At 49.0% G+C, this 25,795-nt stretch overlaps 1 protein-coding gene across 1 annotated transcript in view; it reads left to right on the forward strand.

Moving 5' to 3' along the window:
* The window catches only part of CCDC180 (coiled-coil domain containing 180), a 618,906-nt gene that overhangs the window by 566,358 nt on the left and 26,753 nt on the right, over positions 1-25,795 (forward strand). The window contains exon 35 of the mRNA XM_086924739.1: positions 480-585. Within this exon, the coding sequence (XP_086780865.1) occupies positions 480-585 (106 nt within the window). The remainder of the gene's footprint in view (positions 1-479; positions 586-25,795) is intronic.

Raw genomic sequence — 25,795 nt, forward strand, 5'->3', positions numbered from 1 at the left:
ACTAATCCTTTATGGGCTCCGGAGTAGCGTGCTACTTGCCGGAGAAGCGCTTTGACGCCTCGTCAGTGGTAGTAAACACTATATAAATGCAATTACAATACAATATATTATATAAGATAACAAAAACGGTTATAATACTTTTTTATCATAACTTTTCAACATGCTGCACAGTAGCCTCGCTGCTCTACAAGTTAAAGACATTGGCAAAGCCAATAGTTCTGGCTAAACACATAAGGTCCCAATGCCGAAACATATTGGCTATGCCAGTGCTTATTTGCTGTTCCGACAGGTTTTTCACTTCGAGCTGAGGAAGAAGAGAATCTCTGACTCAGCAGATACTGTTTGTACGTTTGTAGAACAGGAGCGCCCTCTGGTGCTTGCAGATGGCATTGCAGCTAGCAGATAGAAGTCCAGACTCCAGGGCTTTGAAAGGTCTGTGCCGCCCCCTCCTGACCCTGTGTTCTGTTCTCTTCCTGCAGGGACTGAGGTGCCCAAGGAGAAGCTGTTCACCCTGATCCGCCGCCGGCAGGCGGGGCTGTCAATGGAGGTCTCGAAGTACAGTCCTGTGGTGGAACGGACGGGCAGGTAAGACTGTCAGCAGGGGTGCTGGGGGGATGGGCGAGAGGATGCTTCCAAGATGCACTCTTCTGAGCCGCAGGCCACGGATTGAGAGAACGTTCTGGTTGAAATGCGTGACTACTTACCAGTGTGAACCTGTACCATAGACCGACCCCCATGACCCCTCCTAGGTCGCCCTGAGAGGTCTGCTTTCAAATGGAGACTGTTTTCCTCTGCAGATTCTTAATGCTTGAAGTACTGGGTCCCGGACCCACGTTTACCGTGCAGGCTGGATGTGTGTCTTTGTGTGTGTGCGCGTGGGGGGGAGGGGGAGAGGGGGCGGAGGGGGGAGGATGTGAGGGGACGGTTTGCACTTATGTGCCAGGGGGCGCTACCTCCCTCTGTCCTTTCAGTTCTCTGGTGTTGAAACCCGAGAGCACGCTGGTGACCACGTCCATCGATTCTATTGTCTCACAAGTCCGAGTTTTATTTTTATTTGTAAATGTAAATGTAAATGTGTGTATACTTGTAAAGCGCACTGCCGCCCCATCTCGGGGCATCCTGGCGCTGTACACCGCTGTGGAACCCTTCCTGGCTTTCCCTGTGAGACGTCCACTCCTGGGCACCCCCAAGGTGAAGCCAGGCATCCTTAGCGTTGTGGGGGCCGTTGTGGAGATTAAGCAAGCTATTGCCCAGAGTTGCAGAGTGTGAACACGTGAGTAGAGTAGGCACCGGAGCGAGAATTATCGAGTCCGTGGAAGTTTTGAGCCGAAGACCCTCCGAGGCAGGGAATTGAACCCTGGTCCCGGGCCTGACCTCTGCTTCAGGGTCTGCCGCTTCTAACCAGTGAGCCACATAAAGGTGCCACCAGGCGCCAGCTGAGCAATTAATGCAAGAATACTAATGTAATAAAATGTACACAACTCAATTAGTGAGCAGAATAAACTCAGGAAATGCAAATATTTAGCAAGAAAGTCCAAACAGCAGGTAAAGCGACACTACTCCATTGACACATTTGTAAATCAGTAAGTAGTGTAAACACGACAGGGAGGCCTCGGAAGGTGCAGGGCCCGTGTGTGATGCAAGTGGATGTTTTGATATTAGGGCAGTGCAGACCCCAGGGTTGAAGGCCGGCAGGTTGGTGATCAGGGTAGGTCAGACCCCGGGGTTCCGGGCCTTTTGAAGGCCAGCGGGTTGGTATTCAGGGGAGGTCAGACCCCAGGGTTGAAGTTCAACAGGTTGGTATTCAGGGCAGTGTCGACCCCGGGATTCCGGGACTGTTGAAGGCCGGCAGGTTAGTATTAAGGGCCTTGCAGACCTCAGGGTTTCGGGCCTGTTGAAGGCCAGCAGGTTGGTATTCAGGGCAGTGCAGACCCCGGTGTTCTGGGCCTCTTGAAGGCCAGCAGATTAGTATTCAGGGAAGTGCAGACCCCTGGGGTTTAGTATTCAGGGAAGTGCAGACCCCTGGGGTTTCGGAACTGTTGAAGGCCAGTCTGTCGATATTCAGGGCAGTGCAGACCCCGGAGTTCCGGGCCTGTTGAAGGCCAGCAGGTCGGTATTGAGGGCAGTACAGACCCCGGGGTTCCGGGCCTGTTGAAGGCCAGTCTGTCGGTATTCAGGGCAGTGCATACCCCAGGGTTCCGGGGTTGTTGAAGGCCAGCAGGTTGATATTAGGAACAGTGCAGGCCCCAGGGTTCCGGGCCTGTTGAAGGCCAGCAGGTTGGTATTTAGGGCAGCACACACCCCGGGGTTCCGGGCCTGTTGGAGGCCAGCAGGTTGGTATTCAGGGCAGGTCAGAACCCAGGGTGCTGGGCCTGTCGAAGGCCAGTGGGTTCATATTTAGGGTAGGTCAGACCCAGGGTTCCGGGCCTGTTGAAGGCCAGTCTGTCAGTATTCAGGGCAGTACAGACCCCAGGGTTCTGGGCCTGTTGAAGAACAGCTGGTTGGTTTTCAGGGCAGGTCAGACCCGAGGGTGCTGGGCCTATTGAAGGCCAGTGGGTTTGTACTCAGGGCAGTTCAGACGCCAGGGTTCCGGGCATGTTGAAGGCCAGCAGGTTGGTATTAAGGACAGTGCAGACCTCAGGGTTCCAGGCCTGTTGAAGGCCAGCAGGTTGGTATTAAGGACAGTGCAGACCTCAGGGTTCGAGGCCTGTTGAAGGCCAGCAGGTTGGTATTAAGGACAGTGCAGACCTCAGGGTTCCAAGCCTGTTGAAGGCCTGCAAGTTGGTATTAAGGGAAGTGCAGACCCCGGGGTTCCGAACCTGTTGAAGGCCAGTCTGTCGGTATTCAGGGCAGTATGGACCCCAGGGTTCCGGGCCTGTTGAAGGCCAGCAGGTTGATATTAAGGGCAGCGCTGACTCCGGGGTTCCGGGCCTGTTGAAGGCCAGCAGGTTGATATTAAGGGCAGCGCTGACTCCGGGGTTCCGGGCCTGTTGAAGGCCAGCAGGTTGGTATTAAGGGCAGCACAGACCCTGGGGTTCCGGGCCTGTTGAAGGCCAGTCTGTCGGTATTCAGTGCAGGCCCCTGGGTGCCGGGCCTGTTGAAGGCCAGCAGGTTGGTATTCAGGGTATTCCCCCCAGCCCGGCATTCGCTTAGTTGAGCTTGGGATTAGCCAGGGGTCAGTTGTACCCAGTGGTGCGTTTGGTTGCTAATGGGTAAGGCTTGCTTCATCGGTCGATCCCACCACTTACGTAATGTAAACGTCAATACTAATTTCAGCATCCCACGTGACTCCTAGATGGCTAGTCTGGTTGCTGTAGGAGGTAGAAGGGGGACAAGCTCTACCGCCTCAACACCGCCAAGCAGGTACTCCAGCTGTGGCATCGTTTAACTGCTGTGCCTTCACCTAGGCACCTATTGGCTGCTTGGGATTATCTTTGTTTGCCTTTAGGCTCTCAGCACGAGCCTTGGGCCTGCAGGTCTCGAGAGGTGCAGCGTGTACACTCAAGTCCTGCTCAGACACTCACACCCGTGACTGCTCCAGGTGGTGCTTGGAGGTGTTGTCTGAGCCTTGCCACGGTCAGGCGCTCTATAGAACGAAGGGTACTGAGCTGGATAACCTTGTCTGGGTGAGGTTCCGTGACAATTGTAAGTGGTGTTTTCGACTCGCACGAATATGGTCGAGTCTGGTATCTATGAACCGCAAATAACGAGTTTGGTAAGTGTGCGCAGTTTCGCTGTGCTAATTTAAACCGTTCGTTTGTTATGTGGGTTTTTCATCTGTACCCACGGGTTCCATCTTAGATATGGCATCCATTTTGTCTCTTGCCCTCAAGTAGCCAGCGAACGGACGCTGTCCGCTTCGCGACCCTGGGACTCCCAAGATATTTGCGGAAGACACATGTTCTTTGTAAGTGTCTTTATGACGAGGGGGATGATACTGTAAGGCAGATGGCGCCGCTCGAGGCTCATCTTGCCGCACGGACTTATTGTCTCAGCCGTGCATCTCATTAGGCACGTCCCTTTGATGCCTGTATCTCGTGTTTCCCGATACCTCCCCTTTTACACCCTTTCCGATCTCCCCACTGTCTCCGTCTTCCTCTGCACCTGTCTTTGTTCCTATTTCGATCTGTTTTACTGCCGATTGGAATGCACTAATGTTGGGAAGATGGGTTTTTACAGTTGGGAACCGCCAAATGTTTCCGCACTTATGTTCCGGACCTTATGTGTATCAAAGTGACCAAAGCGACCCCTCTGGGGGATAATTGTGGGAACCGGGTCATAAACTTTTGTGTTCAATGTAACTCTATGGGTAAAAACTGTATAAAAGGAGCGATCCACAGAACCAATTTGAAGCAGTCTCCCCAAGTTGCATGTGTTGTACTTGTCGTGACTTCTGTGTTCCCTGCAGTAAATAAACCTTGAATCTTTGACGCCGAAGGAAGTGTCCCGTGTCTCTGTCATTCGTACGCCGGAGCAGGTTACCCACGAAGGTTTCAGGTGTTGTGCCCTGGCACCGCTGGGTCTTAAAGAACCCAGTCCTTCAGTTGGCGCCCAACGTGGGGCTGCATCAGTGGTACCGGTCCAAGCCCGACGATCGTGAGGAACTTCGTGTGAAATCTCCGAGGGAAGGTGCACTCCGCTTCATCGATCCTGTTGTCGAAATAAGTGGCCCGAAGACTTTTCCCGCGAAGATTCCCGCCTCCTGACGGCTGCGACGGACTGCTGCCCTGACTGTAGACCTGTTTTGGCGCCTGGCGTAGACCTTGGTAGAGCGAGACGATTGACGGGCCTTCCTGGAGACGCCATCGATCTTTGAGTTAAGTATTTGTGGGTCGCTCCCAGAGTTCTTGGTTGTTGACACTTTTGCGAGTGTTTTTGTTGTTGACGCTGTGTGAGTGTTTTTGTCGGTGACACTTTGCTAGCGTACTTTGTTGTGTTATTTGATGACTGCAGCCGCCAAAAACCGAGGGTTTTGTTCTTTGCTGGGACTTGGTAAATCCCGTAACCCTTGAAGTTTGTGAAACTCGGCTAGTGTGCGAGATGCCTGGTCGCAGTACTTTGTTTAGTTGTTTCAGACCTTGTGGTACGGATTCCCGACTGGAGGACTCGTGTCCGATACCTCCGGTTGGAACTCCGACTTATGAACTGTACAGTAAACATGGGCTAGGCCCGATTACTTTTAATGAATACTGGATCAAATACACGAAGAAAGATGGTGACCTTCGTTGGCCACCACATGGTAGCTTCGAGGCCCCGATCTTAGATAATCTAGAGGTTAAATTGTTCGCGAAAAAGTCAAGGCCGGCCATGTTTGATGCCTTTCGGTTGTGGCGTAAAGAAGCCCGACAGAAAGAAATCAGACAGACTAAGCGAAATCAGAGAGATAGTGCTGGTACCATTGTAAAGAAAGCAGAGCAGTTTCAGCATGATAAGGAGGTTAGGGAAAAGGAAGTGTTTGACAGATTACAGCGTATGACTATAGATAAGTGCTATCCTGCTTTGCCTACGGAGTCGGAAAAGAAGGATGAGTCAGTTGAGGATCCTTTAATGTCTTATCTAATGAAGTCGCCACCTCCGTACGTACAGGGTACCACAGCCCCTGTGATTCCCCCTGTGCCTGTTCCTGCACCTATTCTTCCTCCGCCTGTTCCTCAACCTGCACCCGTTCTTCCGACTGTTCCTGCTCCTTCGTCTGTCGCTATTCCTACTGCTCCTCCGCTTCCACATACTCCTGCTCCCGCTACTGCTCCTGTTCTGTTAACCCCTGCTGTTGTTTCTGTTTCTACTCCTTCACTTGTTAGTCCTGTGTCCTATACTTCTCCCTCTACTCGTAGTCGTAATTCTCCTCTTGCGGCTAGCTTCTTTCATTCGCTCGGACCTGTTCTTGGGTCCGCTGGTTCAGATGGTCCTCAGAGACGTAGTCAGCTTCCAGGTAATAGGGAACGTGCTTCGCTATATAATATGGCGATGGGTTGGATGACGCACCCCCTTAGAAATCCACCTCGTATTGTACTCGACACGTTTTGTCAGTTCAATATACCAACCCAGAGATTTGTGTTCGAGGAAATGTGCAAGGTCCTTCGTGATCAGATATCGGCCGACGCACCTGACGAGGTGCTGACCGCGTTGTCTGATTTACAGCTTCAGTTTTCGGCTGGACTGATAGTGGATACCAACGTTCGACGAGCCGTTGAACGGTTGCTATCTTTTCGTCCCACTCCTATACCTCAAGCCTTGTTTGTTGAGGATATTGAAAGACAGCCAGATGAGTCTGGTCAATTTCCTATGCGTGAGGTTCCACCAGTGTGGATGCCAGGCGATCCTTCTGCTAACCCCATTATTCCTCCATATTTCCAGAGAGTATGGATACATCTCCCATGGAAACGCTCGGAAGTGTTGCAGGTGAAACAATCCTTGCCTGACCCTAGCAAAAATCCTGCGGGATATTATAAAGAATTATCGCAGCTCGTAGACGCTACGGTAATGAACCTCGCCGATATTGACATGCTGTTTGGTAATGTTGTACCGCAACCGGTGTGGGCTAAGATTCGTCAGGAAAATCACGCAAACGAATTAGGTGGTGATTGGGCGGCCATTATAGCGGCAGATGGGTTGCAAGTTGGTGGTGCTAAGCCTGAACAGTTGATTACTGATCTTCCTCAAAGAATAATAACGTTAATGAAAACTCTTATGCCAGCTATGAGGGTGAACTGGGACAAATTGTCAGCTTGTAAGCAAAAGAAGGACGAGAGTGTTTCCGACTTCTTTACAAGGTTCGAGGAGGCATTCATTGACCATAGTGGTCAGGATATGAGCACTGAGGGTGGTCAAAGGTTGTTCGTGGATAAATTTGTTTCGAACTTATTGCCCGATTTGAGCAATAAATTGAAAAATTCAGAAAGTGCATGGGCCGTTTCTACTTCAGCTCAGATATTGGCTACGGCACAATATTATGAGAATAGGGAGAAAGAAGAGAGCGACCGTGCTGATAAAAAGACGAAAGAACTAAAAACTAAAGTGCTGCTTCAGCAAGCATATCCTCCGCGTTCAAATCAGAATGCATCCCAACAGAATAGATCGCAATCGCAATCGAATCGATCACAGCCGCGTAATGACTCCTCTTCCCAAAGATCCTCGTTAGGGTACAATCAATGTGCTTATTGTAGACAAGAGGGTCACATTAAATTCAATTGTCCTGTTTTAAATCAACGTAATAGTGGTAACTCATCTAGAGGAGGTCGTGGTGGTTCGCAGCAGGCTCCACGTGGTAGAGGTCGTGGAGCTCAGAACGATCGCTCAGATAACTCATCAAATTCCGATAATTGTTTTGATCAACGTGGATCGTCGCAAGGACGATCTGCACAGTACAATGTAGACGATTATTACGTCGATCAGGGAACTGACGACAGTAATTACTAGGACAGCCATAGACAAGGAGAGGGAGTGGTATCAGTTCCGGTTGATCAGAGAGGGCCTTACGTCGCAGTTGCTACATCGGGCGTCGTTGAGCCTTTTCTGTTGGACACTGGTGCAGCGAAAAGTTCTATTAAGCATTCGAAACTCCCTGGCGCACCTTTGTCTGGCTTAACAAATGTTTCCGTTGGATTCTCTGGCGCCCCCGTTAGCAATCCAGTTTCGCGCCCTTTGCCCCTTAAAATTGGGCCTCGTGAGCTCGAAGCTCCGTTGATTTTAACCACGGGTTGTGGTGAAAATCTTTTGGGCCTGGATTTGCTTAAACGTTTGCATGCGACTTTGTATTGTTCTCCTGCGGGTGTAAAGCTTACGTTGGGGGAGAGGGTTGTCTCTCCCATGTACTTGTCTCTCGATAAGCTTCCACCGGAATTGAGTTCTCTTCCTGCGTCTTTGTGGGCAACAGGTCCCAACGATGTGGGCCTACTTGATATCTCCCCTTATGTTGTTCAGTTGAAATCTAATGTGCGATTGCCACGTATTCCCCAATATCGTATCTCCCTTGATGGTGAACGAGCACTGTTAGCGATCATCTATGATTTGATCGAGAAAGATGTTATTGAAGAGACTCGGGGAAACGTGTGCAACAGCCCTGTATTGCCCATTCTTAAACGTACTGATCCTTCAAAACCGCCTGTTTATCGCTTTGTCATCGATTTACGGGAGGTGAATAAAATTGTGGTTCCTCAATTCCCTGTTGTGCCTGACATCACGGCGCTACTGACTCTGATTCCAGCTTCTGCATCATGGTTTTCGGTGATTGACTTGAAGAATGCGTTTTTCAGCATCCCGATTGCCGAGGAGAGCAGAGACCTTTTCGGTTTCTCTCTCGGTGGACGCAGCTTCCGGTTTAAGCGCGCTCCTCAGGGCTACTGTGAAAGTCCATCGATTTACAGTCAAGCCTTGAAGGGTCAACTGGATGCGTTTAGGTTGCCGGCTGGTGCGGCCTTGATCCAATACGTCGATGACCTATTGGTAGCTGCAGATACTCAGGACATTTGCAAAATTGCTACGGTGTCGTTGCTGCAACATCTCTGTGACTTGAATCATAAGGTGTCCCCTTCTAAACTCCAATATTGTTGTCAAGAAGTAACCTATCTAGGTCACTTATTGTCAAAGGAGGGAAGGAGGTTGACCCCAGAGAGAATTGCAGCAATTGCGCGAATGGCTGTGCCACAAACCCAAAGAGATGTGCGTGCCTTTCTAGGTATTACGTCGTACTGTAGGCAATGGATTCCAAATTTTTCATTGCTAGCGAAACCATTAGTGGCTCTTACGTGCAAGGATGTTTCGACTCCTTTACCATGGACGGAAGAATGTCAGAAAAGTTTTTCTGAACTGCGTGATTCATTATGTTCGGCTCCTGTGTTAGGTACTCCTGACTATAGCAAGCCGTTTACATTATATGTTCACGAGAGAGAAGGTTGTGCTTTGAGTGTCTTAACGCAACCTTTTGGTGGTAAGCAACGTCCATGTGCATATTTTTCCTCGACCTTGGACCCGGTAGCTAGAGCATTGCCGAGTTGTTTACGAGCAACAGCGGCAGCCGCGGTCTCCATCCGACAATCAGCAGGATTGGTCATGGATAATATGCTTACCGTGATGGTTCCGCATGCAGTTGATACTCTTTTGAATCGTACGAAAACTCAGCACTTGACGAGTGCGAGGTTGTCTGGGTACGAGTTGACGCTGTTGGCAAGCCACATTCAAATAAAACGTTGTAATGTCCTGAACCCGGCAACTTTGTTACCAATTAGCTCAGAGTCAGATGAAATAACAGAACACGATTGTTATTTGAGGACGGAAGAGGAAACAAAAGGTCGAGTGGACCTTAAAAACACCCCATTGGAAGAACCAGATGGTACACTGTATGTGGATGGTTCATGTTTCAAGTTGCCGAATGGCGATGTGACTACTGCTTATGCTGTTGTAACGTTGAATACTGTTGTTGAGACTGCAAGATTAAATCAGAATTCTGCCCAAGCCGCAGAATTGATCGCTCTTACTAGAGCGTGTGTGTTAGCGAAAGGGAAACGTGTGAATGTGTTTACCGACAGCCAATATGCATTTGGCGTCGCACATAGTTTTGGACGATTGTGGAGAGAGAGAGGTTTCTTGACGTCGCATGGTACGAAGATTCAGCATGGACAGCTTGTGAATGATCTTTTGGATGCACTTACGTTGCCTAAGCAAGTGGCGATTGTTAAATGTAGTGCGCATCGTAAGGTGACGGATGATGTGGGTCGTGGTAATGCGTTTGCGGATGAGACTGCTAAGGAGACTGCCCGGAACCTTAGCACTCGAATGTATGTGACGAGTTCGGTTAGGTGGCCTACAGAATCGAGTGTGTGTGAAGACACTATCGAGAGTGTGAAAGCAATTCAGAATGAGGCCACCGATACTGAAAAGATGAAGTGGAAAGAAAGTACGGGAAAATTGGATGCGAATGGTTGTTGGATTGATTTGTCGGATCAGAAAAGATGGATGTTACCAGATGCGTATGTGCTGGCCGTTGTGACAATGGCGCATGGGTTAGCACATATTAGCACGAAAGGTATTTGTAAATTGCTGTCCCCTGTGTGGAAGAATGATGGTATTACGAAATGTGCTGAACGCTTGGTTAAGAATTGTATGGTATGTATGATGTACAATCCTGGCAAGGGAACCCCAACTCCTCCTGGCAGTTTTGCTCCCCCTTCATGTCCCTTTGAGGTGATTCAATTGGACTTCATCCATATGGAGCGATGCAATAACCTGAAATACGTTTTAGTTGTGGTTTGCGCATTCTCCCGATGGATCGAGGCCTATCCTCTCAAAGACAGTACTGCTTTGTCTACTGCGAAAATCCTACTGAAGGAATACTTTCCTCGGTACGGAATGCCTAGAGTCGTGTGGTCAGATAACGGAAGTGAGTTTGTGGGTAGTGTGATGAAGAGTGTATGCAAGGGCCTTGGAATTAATCAGAAATTCCATAGTGCCAACCATCCCCAGTCAGCTGGTTTGGTTGAAGGGTATAACGGCACCCTTAAACTAAAACTAGCGAAGATTCAGGCTACGACTGGTCTCTCGTGGCCTGACGCTTTACCCTTAGCATTACTGTCAACTAGGGCGACTGTACACTCCCGAGTAGGGCTCAGTCCCTACGAAATAGTGTTCGGTCGTCCTGCGAATGTTTGGGGGGTTCCTAGGCCAGGTATTTTTTGTGATCTCGAATATCCAATGTTGATAGATTATCTTCATGACTTGACTGCTAAACTGAGGTTAATTCACCAACAGGTTCACGAAGCATTGCCGACGCGGACGGAGGGTCCAGGCCACCAGCTCCAGCCCGGAGATTGGGTGGTGACGCGGAACTTTTCGCGCAAAACCAACTTGGACCCGAGGTTTACTGGACCCTACCAGGTCCTCCTTGCCACGAGAACTGCAGTTCGTCTTGAGGGGCGGAAGAATTGGGTGCACGCCACCCACACGAAGAAAGTCCCCATCCCGTTGCCAGCAGACTCGTGGGTGAGGAAAGGCATTGCATCAACCGAAACCGAAGGATTGTCGGCGTTTGTACCTTTCAGCGACGCACAACCTGTCGGAGAATCCTCAGTGCAGCAGAAAGACACTGTTGAACATTCGTCAGCAAAAGACTCAAGACCAGAACGTTCAGCTGATCAACAGGACGCTGTCCCTTCAACGGATCTTTTGTTTGATGAACAGACACGTCCTGGGAAAACCCGATACTTTTTGCGATCTAGCACTAAAGACTAATAAAAGATCCTGCTTTGCTGTATTGACAATTGCATTATCCCGTTTTCCACGATCAGTTTGAACATTCGTACCATTGTAATTATTTTGTACATATTCATTGAGCTTCGTTCCTTACACTTTTTGCTTCCACAGCTGAGAGACATTGCTTTTGCATACATATACACTTGTGAAATAAAGGCCGTAGGGCCGCGCGCGTACTTCCTTCTGGATAGTAGGTCTTGACGCTAGGTTAAAGACCGTCGGTTCCTGGGAACTCCTAGGGATTGACTATTGCTACACAGAACGAAGTGCGTCAAGAAACGTTGCGGACGGTCATAGGGAATGGCATTTTCGAAGCTGACGGATTTGGAAGGAGCTCAAGCTCATAGATTCAAGCTACAGCAACTCAGTCGTACCAAATGTTTTATATTCCAAATATTTGTATTGTTTTTGACTGCTTCTGCATTTTTGGCGGGTGGGGTGTATTACACGATGTTTTACTTCTTACTTTCTGCTACACCTACTCCTACTCCTGACCCTAACCTTACCTCCACTGTTTCTCCTCATTCCTTTCATATCTTACCTGAACACGAACAGGCTAGACGTGCAGAATTCCGCAACAATTCCTTTATTCAGCTCCTCCATCAGCATCAGTTAGTGGTTAACACTACTAATTGTTGGGTGTGTGGGTTGATGCCACATACTACGGATAAGGGAATTCCATATCTGGTGTTACCGTATAGTTCCCAAGGGTCTGCTCGAGCATTTCAGACAATGTTTCGAAGCGCACTGGGTTTCCACCCCATTCGAGAACCGCGTTCCCCCTACTCTGGTCCTACCTCGTATCAGAAACCTTTGTCTATAGCAATAGAGGATTTAGATAGCGATATCTGTGATCCCTCGCTTATTCCCGAAGAAGAGGTACAAGCTTATAGGGTCCTAAGTAGAGGCGAATATAGTGTGTTCACCAGTGAAAAGCAGCTTAAAAGCTCGCCTCCGATATGGGTCGTACCCCACATTGGTAATTTTTGTCTCATAGGTCGTGGCCGAAGATCGCAAGCCCGACTTGGAGCGAGTGCTTGCACTGAAAATTACATGCTGCCGATGGTCTCGTCCCCTGTGTTCCTGGCTGCCAAGGCTACCTACTTTATCTGCCATGATCGTGCATATGCATGGTTGCCCGCTGACTTCATGGGCTCATGTTTCATTGCAAATTTGTTGCCTCCGACGTTTACTGTAGATGCAGATTATCATAAGACTAGAGTTGTGAGAGGCGTAATTAGCGAAGAGGATACTGCCGGTCAAGAGGCAGGAGACTTTTTCAAGGGTTTCCTCCCGTTTTGGGAACCTATGGTTAACAGTAGGAACCTGAGACAGTTGACTCGAGTGGTAGAATCAACCGCTAATATTACTGCCAGTGCCCTTGGTAATATCACCATTGAACTTCAGGCGGATAGGCTTATGACGTTACAAAACCGTATGGTTTTAGACGTGATCTTAGCGGATCGAGGTGGGGTATGTAAGGTGATCCATTCGAGCTGCTGCATTTTCATTCCAGATAACGCTCCAACTGTCTATCAAGCCATCTCGAAGTTGCATAAGATCTCCGAATCCATACACGTGGATGTAGGGGATTGGACGCTACTTGGGTGGTTTTGGGGCCTGATGTCGACTTGGGGTTGGAAGATTCTGATGATCATCGGAGTCGTTGTGGCGTTCCTGTTCACGTGTTGCCTTTGTGTGCAGTGCGGTCCTGCCTTATGTGGCCTCTGTGCTACAACGTGTATGAGACAGCCACCTGTTACCAAGGGGACTCGGTTGGACAGAGCTATGCTACAGCAACATCTCGATGGTCTGATGAATATCGAATATGATTCCGACTAGTGCTTGCCTACATGAGGGCAAAAGGAGCGTCTGAGGTTCCGTGACAATTGTAAGTGGTGTTTTCGACTCGCACGAATATGGTCGAGTCTGGTATCTATGAACCGCAAATAACGAGTTTGGTAAGTGTGCGCAGTTTCGCTGTGCTAATTTAAACCGTTCGTTTGTTATGTGGGTTTTTCATCTGTACCCACGGGTTCCATCTTAGATATGGCATCCATTTTGTCTCTTGCCCTCAAGTAGCCAGCGAACGGACGCTGTCCGCTTCGCGACCCTGGGACTCCCAAGATATTTGCGGAAGACACATGTTCTTTGTAAGTGTCTTTATGACGAGGGGGATGATACTGTAAGGCAGATGGCGCCGCTCGAGGCTCATCTTGCCGCACGGACTTATTGTCTCAGCCGTGCATCTCATTAGGCACGTCCCTTTGATGCCTGTATCTCGTGTTTCCCGATACCTCCCCTTTTACACCCTTTCCGATCTCCCCACTGTCTCCGTCTTCCTCTGCACCTGTCTTTGTTCCTATTTCGATCTGTTTTACTGCCGATTGGAATGCACTAATGTTGGGAAGATGGGTTTTTACAGTTGGGAACCGCCAAATGTTTCCGCACTTATGTTCCGGACCTTATGTGTATCAAAGTGACCAAAGCGACCCCTCTGGGGGATAATTGTGGGAACCGGGTCATAAACTTTTGTGTTCAATGTAACTCTATGGGTAAAAACTGTATAAAAGGAGCGATCCACAGAACCAATTTGAAGCAGTCTCCCCAAGTTGCACGTGTTGTACTTGTCGTGACTTCTGTGTTCCCTGCAGTAAATAAACCTTGAATCTTTGACGCCGAAGGAAGTGTCCCGTGTCTCTGTCATTCGTACGCCGGAGCAGGTTACCCACAAAGGTTTCAGGTGTTGTGCCCTGGCACCGCTGGGTCTTAAAGAACCCAGTCCTTCATGGGGACCAAAGAGGAGCACTTAATAGTAAACAATCAATCAGTGATAGGTTAGTTAAGCACAGCTACTCACCCGAGTGGGTCTCAAAGCGCTGGGTGGGCATGAGGGGGAGCACAGCTCCAGGATGTTCAAGGAGATCTGTCGAAGAGCCAGGTCTTGAGGTCCTTCGTGAACATGGAGAGTGTTGGCATTTGTATGAGGTGGAGCAGGAGGGTGTTCCATTCCTTGGCCGCGATGAAGGAGAAAGAGCGAACTCTTTTTCTGGTCTTCTTGATGCACGGCACAGTCGCAAGGGAGAGCTGGGCTGAGCGGAGGGATCTTCGGGGTGCGTGGAATGTGAGGCGGTTGTTCAAGTATGCAGGTCAGGTGTTGTGGAGGGCTTTGTGGGCGTGGATGAGAAGCTTGAAGGTGATTCTCTACTTGATGGGGAGCCAATGTAGTGTACGCAGGTGTTTGGTGATGTGGCATTGACGCAGTAGTTTGAGGACCAGTCTGGCGGAGGCGTTCAGAACATTCTGGAGTTTACAGGTGAGGTTCTTGCTGATTCCAGCATAGAGAACGTTGCCGTAGGCGAGTCTGCTGTTGATGAGGGCGTGGGTGACGGTCTTTCTGTGTTCAGGGGGGGTCCATTTGACTGTCTTTCGTAGGAGTCGGAGGGTGTGGAAACAGGAGGATGAGGCAGCGTTGATTTGGAGGTCCATTCAGTTCAGAGTCCAGGATGATTGGGAGGTTTCCTGCATGGTCTGTGGGGATTGTGTGTTCCGAGTGTGGGGAGCCACCTGTTGTCGTTCCAGGCGTCGGGGTGTGGGCCCATGATGAGTACTTTGGTTTTGTCCGTGTTGAGTTGGGTTCCAGTGATTTAATAATTGTGAGACTTTTGACCTTCACCATTTTTGTCCCACAGCTCGGGTCCTACATAATAGATGTGCAGATGGGGACGTTAGCGAAGCCCCTAGGATGATCTCCTCCTTCTAGGTCATTACTGACAGTGTCTCCAGTTCTGAACTGCCTCATGATCTCCTAATGGATTTTGGGTGTTGTAGTCTTGCTTCATGTCCATTGAACATATTATACAAACACATCTGAAATCAGTGATTTCTCAGAGAAATGTCCAGTACTGGACACAGTGTCTGAGTGACCTAAAGTGAGGTGGCTTACTAGAACCCACCAAAGCACACAATTGGTGATCTGAAAGAAATCCTGACTTGGGTGCGGCTGGGGTTGAGGCTGGCACATCAGGGACCTGCCTGCGGTGTTTGAGTCGGGCTAGGGCGCTGTGTGACCTGGGTTGGGTGCAGTCTGTGGGCATGATGGTTCCGAAGGGCTGCATGGCACTTCCCTCGATGCCATCACAGATGCCCATAGTGCTATCTTTGGCGCCCAAGATAGGGTTAGACAAGTGACTGAAGTGCCTGCTCACAAAACTGGCATTCGCATCGAGTCTGGCAGCGATGATTGGGGGAGGGGCGCTTTGCAAAATCCAGAGAGCTTTATGCTGAGCAAGGGTCAGCTCCTGAGCAGCAGATGTAACGACCAGTGTGAGATCTGATAATAAACAGACTCCTTGTCCTGCTCTGGCTGAGATTTCACCACAGCAAACCACAGCAAAACAAAGATTACAAGAGCCGGGGGGGGAGGAGCTTAGCGCGCATCCAAGATGGTCGCGTGAGCTGTGAGCTCCAGAAACCCTCGCCGCCTCCACCGTCTATCCTGGCATAAATCCTGTTTCTAACGACGGGTTCTACTAGCCACGACTCTCCTGATCTGAAAGGCCTTTTTCAGATTTTGAATTGGATGCCGGACGCCCGACTTACTCCTTCCTAAAGCCTAGAGGCCTACACCGTGGCTCATCCCGGGACTTGGGCATCAGGAGCACCCCGAAAGTAGTTGAACAACAACGGCCTGTGGTAGGGGACGGCTACCCGGGGTCTACTTTCGGTTTCGTATTCCCTGGCTACGAAGATTGGAGGTGGCTGCCTAGTGCTCGAGCCGGCCTGTGAACGCAGTCACTTGATTGATCTTCACCGACGCCCTGCATTTCAACCTCTCGTGGTTTTCCTTCGGGGGAGCCATTTACACCAGGTCCCAAAAGCCCCTGAGGGGCACGCAACCCACCATGGCGGCCAAGTCTGAGAGTGACAAGCGGTCCCTCAAGAATGCAACTCGTGGTGGCAGGACTCAAACCACTATTATGGATAGATTTGCGTGCAATAAGGGCTCGCTCAGCGGGACTGGTAAAACCCCGGAGGACCTTGGTGGTGGCCCCCTGGAATCGGAGGAGCCAACACTTCGAGATGTGATGGGCGCCATCGCCAGCATACAATCGTCGATGGGCCAACAATACGAGACCTTGGCAGCCAAGATCGACACAGTGGCGGTGGATGTGGGCCTGATCAGGGCGGACTTGGCCAAAACCAACGAGAGAGTTAAGTCGTTGGATATCAAGACAGCCAGTCTCACCACGGATGTCTCCGAACTCCAGACTGAGATTCGGACTCTTCAATCCTCTAGTGACCAGTTTGCCCGCCGGCTTGAGGATTTCGAAAGTTGCGCTAGGCGCAAATATATACGCATAGTCGGAGTTACGGAGTCATCAGCCGATCAATCAACGGACTTGCTCGTTGAAGATCTGATCGTCAACCACCTTGCCCCAAAGGGCCTGAGTAACCTATTTGCGGTGGAGCGCGCCCACAGAATTCCGGGCGGCAGACGCAAGCAGGGGACGGCTCCGCGACCCATCATTGCGCGGATCTTTAACTTCAGAGACAGGGACGCCATTTTGCAAGCCTCGAGGACTAGCGGTCCCACTAGGTTCGAGAATGCATCCATCAACTTTTACCCTGATTTTACCCATTCGGTGCAGAAGCAGAGACTGGGATTTACTGGAGTGAAGCGGAGATTAAGAAATCTGGGCATGAAGTATGCTATGCTTTTCCCCGCCCGATTGCGCATCGAACATAATGAGCGGGTGCTCTTCTTTGACATGCCAGAGGTGGTCAGTGACTGGTTGGACACGTTATTTATGCCATGGGACAATGCGGAACAATCCAGAGGTGTGGAAGGCAGCCAACGGGACCAGGAGGAGTAGGGGCACCGGTGTGTGCTACCATCGTATTATGCTACGGTGGATTGTTCTCCTTTTTTGGGTCGATGACTTTTTTCTTCAAGACAAGCCCTGGGGCGGCGGGGAGTTTGGGGTCTTTTCCTCCTCCGGGGGTTTTTTCTTTCTACTTATAGTTTAGTATCTGGGGTAGGGCGACAGGCACACTGCTGAATGGGGTGGTTTTTTGATTTATTGCAGGGGTGCAGGGTGGGGGGTTGTTGTTTTAGTGTTCAGGGGGAGGGGGGATGGGTCTTCTTTTTCTTGTTTGCATTGTTCTTGAGGCTACGTATTGTTGCTTATTTTGTGTTTCCTTCGTGGGGTTTGGGGGACCCGACTACTTACTTTCGGGATGGGGGGTAGGGGGTTGAGAGTCTTGAGTTGGAACGTCAACGGCTTGGTGGACAAAATAAAACGGGAAATTGTACTCCAATATGTGAAGCGCCACTCTCCCGACATTGTGTTGCTGCAAGAAACGCATCTGGTGGGGAACACGTTCCATGCAATGAATCGGAGGGGCTACAGGTTGGTGGCACACTCTGGGTTCACTTCGGGCTCTAGAGGGGCTGGTGTTATGATCCGTGGTTCCCTTCCCTTGGAGATTGATGAAACGATATTGGATGACAGGGGTAGGTATGCAGCGATTGTTGGGAGGTGGGAGGGGAGAACGGTAGCCATCCTCTCTGTATATGTCCCCCCGGGATTGCAGGCCACCACATTTGTCGACCTGGGGAAATTGGTACTGAGGCTTCCTGAGGGGCTTCTGGTGGTTGGTGGGGACTTCAACTCGGTGGTTGACGGCCTGGTAGATCGACATCCTCCCAGGGCTCTTACACCATCGCAGTCCTGCGTTAGTGGTTTCTTGGAAACGTTTGGTATGGTGGACTGTTGGCGGATGCTTCACCCGGGACAGGCCCAATATACTTTCCACTCCGGGGCCCATGGGAGCTTGGCCACACTTGATTATCTCCTTGTGCCCGCAGCCCAGGCCACGACGGTGCGAGAGGCCCGACATTTGCCTAGAGGCATTTCGGATCACTCCCCGCTATGGACCCATATAGATCTCCATTTGGACGCAGGGGGCCGGGTCGCCCCAATTAATCCCTGGCATCTCCGTGTTCCAGAGACTAGGGCGGGGGTGATTAAAGCTATAGATCACTACTTCGCTGACAATGTGGGATCCGTGTCATCATCTGTGTCCCTTTGGGAAGCTTTTAAAACGGTGATACGGGGCCAGACACTGTCGCTGATCGCCAGCTCTAAGAAGCGCCACAATGGGGAGGTTGAACAGTTGGAGTCTGATATAGTGGCTTTAGAGAGGGATCTTGAGAGTGGGGTCACGCATGAAAAAGTGCATGTTTTGCAACTGAAGCAGTCTGATTATAAAGCCTTGGTTACGAATGCTGCGAAAGCTATGAGTCGAGAACAACAGGGCCGTCTGTATGATGTGGGCGACAAGGCGGGGAAGTTGATAGCTTGGTTGGACAAAAGGGAGAGATTGAATCGTGTGGTGCCTGTGATCGAGCGAGTGGATGGTGTACGTGTGACAGACCCGCTGGAGATTGTGGAAGAGTTTGCTTGTCACTTTCAAACGGTGTACGCGCTGGTCTCAACGGGCCAGAGGAAGACTCCCATCTTTTGCTTAGAGATATTGCTTTGCCTTGCCTGTCCGATTCTGATAGAGAGCTAATGGAGGCGGATTTTTCCACTGATGAAGTAGCGCTCACTATTCGCTCCATCCGCTCTGGAAAAGCTACGGGCCCAAATGGTATACCCATCGAGCTGTACAAGTTGTGTCCGGACAAAATGGCGTCGTATCTTCGCTTGATGTTCTTGGAGTCCAGGGAGAGGGGCTCGCTTCCCCATGATCAACGCTTAGCGTCTATCGTGGTGATCCCTAAAGAGGGTAAACCCAGTGAATTCTGTACCTCCTATAGACCTATTTCACTTCTGAATGTGGAACCTAAAGTCTTGGCGAAAATATTAGCTAACCATCTGATTAAAGTGATCGAAGGTTTGGTGCACCCGGACCAATTTGGCTTTATTCCAGCCCGTAATACCGCGTTGAATTTACGCCGTCTTCATGGCGTGCTGGCGAGAGTGGAGAAGTTGCGTGAGCCGGCCATTTTGGTTTCGTTAGATGCCACCATGGCATTTGATACAGTGGAATGGCCATATCTGTGGGCGGCTCTGGCGAAGTTTGGCTTCGGACCGGTGTTCATCGGCTGGGTCCGACTACTGTATGAGGAGCCCCTTGCCCAGGTGGTCGTCAACGGTCGAGTGTCGGCTCCCTTTGTTCTGGGAAGGGGTACGCGGCAGGGATGCCCCCTTTCTCCGCTGCTTTTTGCCTTGACTCTCGAGCCCTTGGCAGCTTGGTTGCGATGGGAGCCATCCCTCAAGGGTATTAGGTGGGCCCCCGGTTTTGAAGATCGCATTTCACTTTATGCGGACGATATTCTCCTTTACCCCACCTCCCCTCGGAAATCTTTGGGGGTACTGTTTGACGTCCTTAATTCCTTTGGAAGGAACTCGGGACTGGTCATCAATTGGGCCAAGTCTTGTGTGTATTCGCTCACGGACGATACACCACTCGTACCGCGCAATTGTCCTATACAAATATCATCCACCGGGTTTAAATATTTAGGAATCCATATTTCGCGTGATTCGGCTGTCAGGTATCGACTCAACTTACTCCCCCCGCTTACTCGCCTAAAAGCAGATGTGAAAGCCTGGAGCAGACTGCCTCTATCCCTGGTGGGTAGGGCAGCCTTATTCAAAATGATGTCCCTTCCCAGATTTTTGTATGCCCTTCAGAATACATTAGATCTAGTGCCTTCCAGCTATTTTCACGAGATCGAGTGCCTACAAAGGAAACTGTTGTGGGCCGGACGTCCCCGGATTGCCTTGGCCAAGCTTACGCTGCCTTGGTATGATGGTGGTATTGCGTTGCCGGATATACGACGATATTACTGGGCCTCTCAACTGAGCTCGGTTAATCATGCGATGTATGGTCCGGCTTCTAACCCGGCTTTTGCTATGGATAAATGGCTGCTTCCGGGCGGAGATTATAATAGGGCGCTTTATTCAAAACGGTCCAATGTGGCATTGACTGGGCCTACCAGAGTTGCGGTGCGGGTCTGGTACAACGCTATTGCTGCTATGGGCTGGTCGGATACCCTCACTCGAGCGGCTCCACTCTACGCTGCTGAGAGGTTGGGCAATTTGTGGACGACTAAGGGGTTCGATAAATGGGACCTTATTGGGATTAGTAAGGTGGGAGACCTTTGGCGGAAGGATAAGATAAAATCCTTTGAGGAATTGCACCTAGAATTTAAACTTGGTCCTCGGGAATACTTTCGATACCTACAAGTCCGGCACGCCCTTTCCTCTGCTTTACCGGCTGGCACGCCCGTTCCAGAATCCTCACCCCTGGAGGACAGAGTACTCGATGGACACGTCCCGGACAATACGATCTCTCTTATATACAAAAAGTTGATAAACGACCGAGCGGACCTTCTTCTACAGCTCCGCATGGTCTGGACCGGCGATTGACTGGAACTTGATGATGAGGACTGGCAGTCAGCGATATCCTCCCCAAAGGAGGTGGCAATCTCGGCCCGGCTGAGATTGGTGCAGTTAAAAATCCTACACCAAGTGTACATGACGGGTCCTCGCTTGTTGCGTATGGGGTATGTCTCAGATGATTTGTGTAAACGTGGCTGTGGTATGGTGGGTACGTTCCTTCATATTATGTGGGAATGTCCTGTGGTAGCGTCCTTTTGGACTCGTGTACATGGTGTTATGTCTGAGGTGACGAATGTTTCGCTTTTGCCGGAGGCCCGAAGGTGTCTCTTAAATGTGTGGGAGCCCAATGATTATAATGTGGCCCAGACGCAGTGGGCCACTTTGGGTAACATGATTGCCAAGCGTGACATTGCGCAATTGTGGGGGTCGGCTAGGGCACCGAGTCTGTCGGCCTGGTCTAGGAACATGGACTGGTGCATGTTCCGTGAAAAAACTGTTTACATTGCTCGGGGCAGGCCCAAGAAATGGGGGAGGGTATGGAGTCAGTGGAACCAATATCCTGGTGAAATTTGTATCCCTCCTTTTGAGCCTCCACCGGAGGTGCTACAGTCCCCTTAGCATGACTTTACTTCTAGTCTGGATTTTGTCTATGTGTTGCTGGCTACCTCTTGTTCCCTCTTTCTCCCCCTCCCGAATGCTCTTACTGTTGACTATGTACAGTTGTGGATGTGGTATCCCCTCCCCAGAAGGATCACTTATGTTTCTGCCTTTCGTTTAGCCTCTGCAGTTATTTATTTTATTTTTTTGGTTGGTGGGTTTTTTCAAAATACAAAATTAAAACCTTATTCCTCCTGTACAGTGAAGTATGACATAACATGATTGGTTAATTGCCGCCGGGCCCTAGGGTTGTCGGCTGAAGGGCAGTGTATTCTTCCATCCTGATCTGATATTGGAATTGCTGCCAGCCGACCCGAAGTGGCTATATGACTGCTATTGTCTTTTCATGTTTATTAATAAAGGTTTAAAAAAAAAAAAAAAATTACAAGAGCCACCACTGGCATGCAAAGGAGTCACCGGAACACTGAGACAAAGCTTTTAAAGAAATTGAAATCTTCCTGTTGAAAGTCGTCGACCCATCACATAAACTACCTACAGGACACAAGTGAGAAATAATTGCGATTTAGTAAAGGATTTCTAATCAGATTTTTCTGCTAGAAAATGGCATTGGTGGACTGCGTTCTGCATGAAGTATCGAGCAGAGCCCTTGGCTAATCCCACAGCAGTAACGCTCAGTGTAACGCGTCACAGCAGCAGGCTGATATGATATGATATGAAGGCTTCAAATATTAGGAAGAATCTCTCTCTTGAAACATCACATCACAGGGGACGTAGATGTCTTCAGAGCAGCAACTTCTTATCAGAGCTGAACTTTAAGACATCTAAACTCCTGAGAGGGGGGCTGTGGATAAATCCTCGAGCCCTGCACTTGACGTATATCCTGGTGACGTAAGGGCCCCCCTCAACCCCAAAAAAGGATATCTCTCCATTGCTAAAGGTATAAGGATTTTGTATGTAATGGCTGGATATGTTCCACCAATCTCTCGACGATTATCTTAAACCCTCCTCTTCCTGCTGAAGATCTAACCAACTTCATCGGATTTCTTGTTTCCCTAAGGTAGCCAATCTCCCAGAACAGACAGTAGCAGCTCAGCTCCAAAGTTTCAAAGTATTCTATTCATTGAAAAAGAATGAGTCTATTGCCTGAAGGGAGCACTGACTTCACGCCGGGTGTAGACACGGAATCAGCAAAGACATTGGTGGTCGATTACCTCACATAGTTATAGATGATGGCTGTTTTGGGCGCTGTTCCACCAGGGTCTCACTGACGCTTTTGACACCATTGACCATCAAATTCTTATTTCAAGCTTGAACACATGTGTGATCCTCGGCTCCGCCGTCCAGTTCTCTAATAGGGAGCACTCAAGTGGAGCAACTGGGGTCATTTACATCACAGCCTGCTCCTGCCTGCAGGGTAGTGCTTCTGGGCTCCCTAGCCTCTCCCCTACTCTTTAATATGCATTTAACATTGTTGGCTGGCCTTCTGTATTAATCAACATGTGCATGTGTGCAGTCAACACACAGGTTTTATTTCCCTTGCTAGAATATTCCTCAAGCACTGCAAGTAACTCATAAAAGGTTGGAAAAACTTATTCAAACTGATTCAATCCAAGACACAAATGCTACTCACTCAGGCCCTCCTTTGTAAGTGGAAAAGCACTTTTATGGCGAACATCTCTGGACTCGCACCCACAATCCTTCATATAGTGAGGGAATGAAGATCCCTGTTTGACCTTTTTTTGTTAGTTACTGCAGTAACTGTTATGAAATGTTATGTTATATGAACTTGTAACACGCACAGATACTCCAAGGAGTGTCCCAGCGCGAGCCTGAAAAGGGGTCAAAGTAAAGCTAGAAGAGGAAGATTTTCAACTTTTTCTTAAAAATCACAGAATCTTTGACGCCGTGCAGGGCCAATGGCTGTGCATTCCATGCCAGTGCAGCTATCCGGGCAAAAGAGCTCCCGCCAAGCATTTGGCGGTTGAACCGAGAGGTCTCCGCCAAGAGTTGGGAGGAAGAACGCAACTGTCTCACTGGAATGTAAAGAGCGAACCTGTTCTGCAAGTAGATGGGTCCCAGACCATGGAGAGCTCTGTAGGCAATAAATAAAATGTTACATTTTATTCGCCCCTCCGCCGGGAGCCAGTGCAAAGATCGAAAATGAGAGCGCACACTGCAGCTGCTGGAAAGGCCCAGCAGGAGTCTGGCAGCCGAGTTTTGTATCACCTGCAGCTTGTTCAAGAGGTAACTGGGGATGCCAGCATACAGTGCATTGGCATAATCTAGAAGGGAAAGAATCAGAGCGCGGACAACAGTTTCCTCAGCAGATTTTGGAAGAAGAGGAAGAAACTTCCTCAGAGTTTTCAATTAAAGCTTGCGTTTACCATTTGTGCTCCCTCTGGTGTATTTTTCCATTTCTACCACTCCTCACGGCGTTCTTCTGTCAGCACAATGTACACGTGCGGCTCAGAGGAAAAGTATCCAGCGCTTTCAGCTTATTCTAAATCCACCGTTGGACCCTCTGGAAGCTGAAAGAAACGCACTGTATTTCAGACCATCTTCACCGGCTTCGTGGTCCTTAACAGGATTACCTTTAAACATGTTGTGCATGGAGGTTTTTACGCCTGCGGACCTAAATTATTGTCCAAGAATTCTCTAAAGTGTGCACAGAAGTGTATTTTAAGACCAGGGTCACACCTCATACTTGAGCTCTTCTTGGGGAGGGTGGCATGGAGGACGGGTGGAGCTTTCAGTGTGCAAGGTGCCCAGACATGGAATGTCCTTCCGAAGGACAGATGCTCAGAGTTCAACCATCTGAACTTCTGAAAAAGTTAAACACAAGATTACTCAAGGTTTACATTAGGTACCTGCCGGATGATGATGGTTCTTCCTTGTTCTCCCTGGGAGTGTATGTGGTGCTCTACAAAAGCATCATCATTATTAAATATTATTGTCAGGACCCTTGCTGGAACAATTAGCCCAGACGACTTAAGAGCAGAGGCTTGCTCCCCGCAAGGACTTGGGAATTCAGGTGGAAAGGCTTAGCACACTCAAGGGAGTACCTCAAAACTTGGAGGGAGGAGGAGAGGACCAGAGCAGAAGGCTGGAGTGGCGTGGGATCTAAAGATCGGTCTTGAACTGGGTAATACAACATTCCTGTGGCCACACATTACAGGACTGGCACACACCAATAGCCTTCATCTGTGGGTTTCAAGTGAAACAACTCCTTCTTGCATACATCCCACACATCGGAAAACAAGATCCGACTGTCGAGTCTTCTCCTACATCTCTCCTAAAGGGTGGCGCGACCTGCTGTTACACATAAGAGCCTCCTGCTCACTTCTCGTATTCAACAAGAAGCAGAGGACCCGGCTTCTTGAGAAGTTCCACTAGTGTCATATAGCTACTTCTTTTCTATATACTGTGTTAAGTTAGCATGAGCTTATTAAATGTTTAAAAGCCATTTTTCCTTTTGCTTCATTCTGCACACGACACATAATTGTTATTTTAGCTTTCGACCTAGAAAGAGCGTTGTGCTTTACTTGAGAATAATATGTTATTACTCTGATATCAGTTTTGCTTGGTACACTGTCTGCACAGTGAGTGCTGAAGCCTCCAAGGATAACTCGACACAGTGTTGTTGTGAGGTCTGATGTTCGCACCTTCCTAGACATAACACAAATGCAGCTGCTGCCAAAATCTGGCTTTAAGCGGGTTTTATATTGCTTTGCTGAAAACACACGTAACACACTTGATGGTGCTTCGCATGCAGAGAGCTGGTGGAAGATGATGTGATCCTCTGCCACTGAGATTTTGAGGTATGGGCCCGCCCTGCTAAAACCCAAAAGAGACCTTCATAGATATAAAATACTATGCTAATTAGGGAGGGTGAGAAATAGGTGTTGTTAATTCCTATTCATTTCAGCATCTTAGTATGCTGTCACTGTTTGCTTTTTATGGACTAGTAACTATGCTGATAACTTTGTTTCTTATAATATGTTTGCTTGTATTATATAAGATACTGGGTTTGAGAACCCTGCATTAGAAAATAAATAATTCAAATATGCACGTGTTCTCATTTACTCCACGTTCTGGTTTGAAATTATTATAACCTGTGTTGGTCTGCTGAGGAGTCTCAGCCCTATACTTGGCTTTTTCGACGCTAAAGTCCGCCAACTTATCATCCAGTAAAATATGAATTGGCCAGCAAGGGATTTCATTTATATGAGTTTTCAGCACTAGTTTAGGACTTGTTGAAAAGCAATCAAAGTACCTAAATTTGAGTTCAATCAGTGGCTGTTCGAATAAATTTAAAAGTTTCTAACAATGAGAAAACACAGGATGTTACCACACTAACATCATAAGTAAAGTAAATGAATAATAAAACATGAAACCAGGATAGTTTTTTTGTCTGAGGAGTTATTATTTTTAGATTCAAGACAAAGAATAATTCTGTGCAAAAAATCAACAGTAACATAAAGCAGGGTACATACAAAGATATATGATGGATATTTAAG

This window comes from Lissotriton vulgaris, chromosome 5 (genome assembly GCF_964263255.1).
Source record: "Lissotriton vulgaris chromosome 5, aLisVul1.2, whole genome shotgun sequence".
Classification (NCBI taxonomy): Eukaryota; Metazoa; Chordata; class Amphibia; order Caudata; family Salamandridae; genus Lissotriton; species Lissotriton vulgaris.